General features: G+C 36.0%; 1 protein-coding gene across 1 annotated transcript; it reads right to left on the bottom strand.

Moving 5' to 3' along the window:
- Positions 1-163: 163 nt before the first annotated feature.
- LOC135225326 (uncharacterized) lies at positions 164-802 on the bottom strand. Its single transcript, XM_064264658.1, has one exon. It carries the CDS (start codon positions 800-802, stop codon positions 164-166), a length of 639 nt encoding a protein of 212 aa, XP_064120728.1.
- Positions 803-6,840: the final 6,038 nt, after the last annotated feature.

Consider the following 6,840-nt stretch of genomic DNA (forward strand, 5'->3'; position numbering starts at 1 on the left):
GCTCAAGCCTACGCAACTCTCTTACATAATGATACCTCACATCAATATGTTTGGTTCAGTGCACTCATATTATCATTATACATCAAAACACTTCCAGATCTACTACATAACTCAAAAAGAAAACCTCTCAAAAACACAGCCTCTTTACATGCATGGGTAATACTTATGTACTCCGCTTCAGTACTCCCTGCTTTCTACTCTCCCAACTAATAGGACCATTAGAGAGTTTAAAAACATATCCTGATTCAGACTTTCTCCCTTCCAAGTCATTTGCAAAAGATGGATCACAAAACCCTGCCACGTCATTTTCAGATTTTGAATAATTAATTCCAAACTCCATAGTTTCTTTCAGATATCCGGAAATCCTCAGAACAGCGTGCCAGCGATCCTTACCATAACTATAATTGAATTGACTCAAATAATTCACGGCATAAGCAATATCAGGTCTAGTACATATTGACAAGTACAACAATCCACCAATTGCTTTGGGACAGTCTTTACTTTTACGTAACAATAGACCACTTTCAATGGGAGTCTTTGCACTAGCACAATCTAGCATTTCAAATTTGGATAACAATTTTTCACAATAGGCTCTTCGGTCTAACTTGACACTTACTGCAGTCCTCGTTACTCTCATACAAAGACACTCTGAAACTTCTCCCAAATCTTTGGTAGGAATATTACTACACCGTGCAGTCTTTAATTTTTCAACATGGCACGTATCATTATAAAATATGAAAAAATCGTCAAAATAAAGTGCAACAATGACAGTTTGACTCCTTTCTTCCATACATAGACGCATGGTTCATACATAGACTGTTTGGAACCAACTCCAACAAGAATTATATGTACTTTCTCTTACCAACATCTACTTGCTTGTTTGAGCCCGTACACTGCCTTATTCAGTATAGGCGCTTTACCATTATCCTCTACAAAACCTTCAGGTTGGCACATATATATTTCTTCCTTTAAGTTACCATTTAAAAAGGCTGTAGAAATGTCAACATGATGAATTTTCAGATCAAGTTTAATAGACAGAGAAAAGAAAAGTCCCAGCGTACTGTATTTTACAATTGGAGCATAGGTATGTATCTAAAAAATCAATACCATATTTTTGTGAGCATCCCACAGCTACCAGTCTAGCCTTGAACTTAGCAAAATCCCCATCATAATTCTGCTTAATCTTAAAAACCCATTTACATTTTACAACATTTTTACCAACAGGATTCTCATTAAGATACCACACATTATTTTCTATGTAAGATTGAATCTCTTCGTTCATAGCTTTTTTTTTTTTTTTAGTGAATACTATCTTTGCCTTCCAGGGCCTGACTAACAGTATTTGGTTCAAAGTGATCTTCAAGCACAACATCACAATACAAAAATGCAGTATATAGCTCAAAATCAGGAAACTCTTTCCTTTTTCTGTCTCTCAGTGGGTACCTCCTATCTTGCACAATTCTTTTACCTACATTTCCCCCCTCAAAGTCACCATGTTCAGTATCACGCAACTCATCTTCTTCCTCATCAACAGGAACTTCCTCTACATCATATCCCTCGACCAAATCAGCCACTGGAGAATAAACATCACTTACACCTGTCACACCCTCGGAGCAAGCAGTAAACTTACCTTCATCAAACTTAACATTATACTCAACAGAAATTATCAGGATTAAGCAAGCGATACCTTTTGCTCTCTGTGACATACCCAACAAAAACCAAACACTTGCTTCTTGCATCCAACTTTTCACCTCTAACCTGCTAGGTCCAGTAAGTTCCGGAAGTGAAGCGACAAATTTCAGAGGATTTCATTCGAAATTCACTAATTGGCAACTACAACACATAGCTGAAAAACTTTTTTTTTCTACTGTGAAAGCTCTATCAAGCAAAATAAAGCTAACATATGATGCACAAATATCAAATCTATGATATTCATAACAATCATAAGAAAAAATTACAGTAATAGTAATTATTTTAAATTATAGTAATTACTTCAAACACCAGAAACGAAACAATTTGAAATTTTTGTTCAACACAGGAATACCAACATGTGTATTTTGAGCAATGTGGAAACAAATATTTAATATCATAGTGCATTACGATGCATACAACCATGCAAATATCAATAGGATGTAAAGAGAAAATCTTCGCAACATTAAATATTATCAACCATGAATGCACCTAGATTCAACAGAGAAGTTAGGTGTGGTTGGTAGTTCTGATTTTAGGACTGAGTATAAAACACCATCTTCGAAAAAGGCTTTAACTGCTGCTGCTACCTTCAGGTGACTAGGCCAAGTTCCAGGCATAGCAAGGCTTACAATGCAGGGCCACTGTCTGTAATGAGGCAAAGATAGAACCATTAGGACCGGCACCTGGGAAACAGACTCACTATATAAAAAAATAAAAAAATTGGTCGCAAGCAACCAGAACACTCATAAAATCACCACCTAGTTAAGTAGGGAGATGACAGACCCCAAACACCCCTCCCCGCTTCTACCTCTACCTCTACCCACAATCCTAACTCCACCTTTTTTACTTCAACCTATTACTTCAAATCTTCTAACCATATTCCAACCGTGTAATTTCCATGGACAACCAGTAATTGGTTCGATCCAGTCAAACATTATTGTATATCATAAATTTATGAGTTTTTGAGATATATATATATATATAATATATATATATATATATAATTATATATATTACAATTATCTATATATATATAATATATATAGATAGATATATATATATATATATATATATAGTATATATATATTATATATATATATATATATATATTAATAATAACGAGATGGTCATTATCTCGTTATCATTTTGGTAGCGATAGGCCAGAGCGGCAGACAACTGGTAATTGGCAATACATTCTCCCTCTCTCTCTCTCTCTATCTTTCTCTTCTCTCTCGACATACCTCCCCTCCATTATCTAGGTCATCAAATCAGAGTCGTGAATTACAAAAATATGCATTTATTTAAAAGCAATGTATTAACTAAATAACTCAGATTCTTAACAGAATGATTAAATGGAATGTTAACTCAAAGTCCAAATAACTCAGATAACCCTCGGTAATTAATCTAACACCAACATTAGTTTAGCCATAACAGATAAGCACAGTCAACACAGTAATTAGTCAGTACACCATTTCTCCATGATTAATCCCCACTCTTCTCCAGAAACATTTCCCCTCTTCCAGAAACGCCTGTTAGAAGACAGGAGAACACTCTGGTAAGCACAAAAGCATAATCAAAGATCATATAAACAGAATATCTCTGAAATAAATATTCAAATACAATCCAGCCACACTTTGGCCAAAATAGATATAATATCACTCACCCATTTCAGCACAGTTGCACTGACACTTAACAAAAATACTTTGGCAGAGCCATCCCGGCCCTGCCTTCTCTCTGTAATAGACTCCCCTTCATTGCAACAATACATTTCAATATGTAGGGGGAAAAGCGCACACATACGTACAAACAATGTTCATGCCCCGAAACTGCTTAAGACCAGTTTCAAAGTCACCTCTACACCAAGCTCTCCTAGCGACAGGATGAGGCACTGTTTTGCTAAGCCAGCACTCTTGATCACACCACCTCAAAAAAAAAGATGCGTAATCATTCCTAAGCTGTCGCTTGGGCACTGTGTATCTAAGGAAGTTAAATTGCTGATTCTCTACATTCTAAGAAACGTCATAGCATATCACATTATACATTATTTAATACATCTCATAGCAAATCCCCCTCTTTATGTTACATATATATGTATATATATATATATATATTATATATATATATATATGTATTATATATATATATCTATATATATAAATATTATATAATATATATATATATATATTTATATATATATATATATATATCATAATATATATAGTATATATATATAGAAGCACCCAAGCATGACCAATAGGCCTAGTGTTCGATTCTTAAAACAGGCCTCTGGTTATTCCTGACTAGATAAAAAGGTCCTGAGAGAGAGAGAGAGAGAGAGAGAGAGAGAGAGTAACAGGAGATACTCGAATTAAAATAATGCTCCCAAGCATATTCACACTCCGGATCGTATGGACAAGAATAGTCTCACTTATGCATTGAAAAAAAGGGTGGAAACATACGAAAATACTTGTTTGATGCGACCTTGAACGCAATTCCACATGCAAAAATTTGCACAATTGAGGAATTCAATGAAATTATTAACTAACAAGCTGGAAAATATATTTCCTTGATTCTTGAACAGGCCTAACCATGTAGCCAGTGCTAAACGCGCATATAACTTGGATTTCGTTTTTTTTTTCCTCTCACCAACTTCAGTCTTATTTATATTTCATTTAATCAGATGCTAAACTTCTTTGTGCTTTATCAAAAGAAATCATAATAACTTTCGATATATCGCTATAAAATTAGAAAGTTAATTTACAAATCAACTTTCTAATTTTAGGCCAATGCTATGCACTCGGTTCCTGCTGCCACTTAATGGTGAACACTTGATATCACACATTGAGAGCCGCAGATGTTTCTATGGCGAAATTCTTTTTCTTTTCTTTTAATAAACAATTATTGAACTAACATTGATCATTCACTGGGGAAATACTTTCTGTACTTCTACAGTTAATCAATGATACGCATTATCAGATAAAGAGGATGACAATAATTGGAATAAAATATACTAACTGGCAACTCCACGAGTTTCTAAAGAAGTATGATCAATTCTGAAATTTGTCGCTTCACTTCTGGAACTTACTGTACATGCACATATGCATTACAATAAAAACCTCTCAAATTAGAATATTTCACAGGCAGTCCAGTGAATCTCTCTTCAGGAATAGAATTATTAGCACCTTTATGGGATACTTTGTTCTAAACATACACAGCAGTATTGACAGCTTCTGCCCACAATTTCTTTGAACATTGAGCATTAAACATCATGCTTCTAGCTGCTTCAAATGTTGACCTATTTTGCCTTTCGGCAACACCATCTGCTCAGGGGTACTCTTAAAAAAGAACGCAAATCATTATTAATAAATTCACCTCCATTATCAGATCTGAAAACCTTCAGTACTTGTCCTTTCTGAGTTTCACATTGAGCAATATATTCCATAACTCTGTCCTTGGTGTGTTTCTTATTCACTAAAAATAAACACTGACAAACTTAGAATAATCATCAACAATTGTGAGTACATACCTGGCTCCACCAAAACTCTCATGAAGTGGTCCACACAGATCTGCATGTATGAGCTCTAAGACCTCCAAAACTTTGGGTGAGATTGAACGTGAAAACTTTGCCTTAATTGTTTACCTAAAGCGCAAGCAACACACACGTCATCATTTAAATTTGTAAATTTCATATCATCTGAATGAGAACACAAAAACTTCAATTTTTGTTGACCAACATGTCCTAATCATTGATGCCACAGATCATAATCCTGAATATTACTTACAAAACCGACTTGGTGTCTGGTTTTCCATCAAGAAGATACAAACCATTCTCTCGGCTTCCAGTACCCAAAACTGAACCATTGACAACACAATCATCAGCATCAACAAATTGACAACCTTTCAATGTAAACAGGACATTAATACCACGATCAGAACATTGACTCACAGACAACAAAGTAGTACTCAAACTAGGAACATAAAGAACATCTGACATTTTATCAATTGAATTATTTGATGACAACTTTATGACACCTGTACCTGTAACTCTTAATCTTCCATTATCACCAACAACAACACCCTGATCAAATTCAGTCTTTGTAATTCACAAGAAATTTCTTGTTCGGTTACATATGCCCTTCAACACCAGAATCTATCACTATCATACTATCAGTCAGTCGTGCAGACAAAGCACACAGAAGATTTTTCTTTGGAGTAAACTTCTTACCACCATCATCACTTTTCTTGTCATACTTCTCACTAGCAGGTGCCTCATAGTCCTTCAGCTTAGGTCACTCCTTGATGAGATGCCCCTTTTTATAGCAGCGCCAACATATATTAGATGTATCCTTCTGCTACTTGTTATCATTTCCCTTCATGCCAGGAGACTTCTTGTTGGTAAAGAAAGCAGCACGATCACCAGACTCAGCACCAGTGACATCTCTACGCTGACTATCATCCAGTAGTTTGGTGACGACAGTAGTCAAGACCATATCCTTTTTGCCAGCACACAGTCATGACCAAACTGTCATACTCACTAGACAATCCTTGGAATATCATGGTTATCAGTTATTTGTCCTTAACTTCTCCCAGACTTTTCATTTCTTGCCCCAGAGACGTGATGTGTGCAATATAACCCTCCATACCACTGAAGTCCTGAAATCTTGCTTGGCTCATGGCTCAAACCAGATATAGTACCGCCAATAGCCTTTGGTTTAAAACTTCTTCAGAGCTTCCCGTGCCTCTTTAGCTGTTGCTGCACTGTTCACATATTGATAATTTTGAGGGTCTATCATGAGGCATATGTCGCCAAGAGCTCGTTCTTCGCAGAACTCCTTCCCATCTGCCTTATCAGTCCCTTGTACAGCCGACCACAATCTCTGTCTTCTTAAATAGTTAATCATGGAGAAACACCAATTCTTGTAGTCTTCTCGCCCTTTCAACTTCGTGATTCCGAATCTGCATGGTCCCGAGCCGGGTTCACCCATCTTGAATCACAGAGTCCAATAGTACCTTAATCTCTTGTTGAAATCAGTATCCATTCTTCTCAATTAGCTTCTGGGCCCATAACAAGTGATAATATGGGGCTAATTGACCAATTAGATATCAGATTTTCAAGGATTGAGGCGGAAAGATGAAACACATCTTCCT

The sequence above is a fragment of the Macrobrachium nipponense genome, chromosome 13 (assembly GCF_015104395.2).
Source record: "Macrobrachium nipponense isolate FS-2020 chromosome 13, ASM1510439v2, whole genome shotgun sequence".
Lineage (NCBI taxonomy): Eukaryota > Metazoa > Arthropoda > Malacostraca > Decapoda > Palaemonidae > Macrobrachium > Macrobrachium nipponense.

What these genes read in the sequence shown, in the direction of transcription:
- LOC135225326 (XM_064264658.1), bottom strand. Translation starts at nt 802, where the DNA reads ATGCGTCTATGTATGGAAGAAAGGAGTCAAACTGTCATTGTTGCACTT.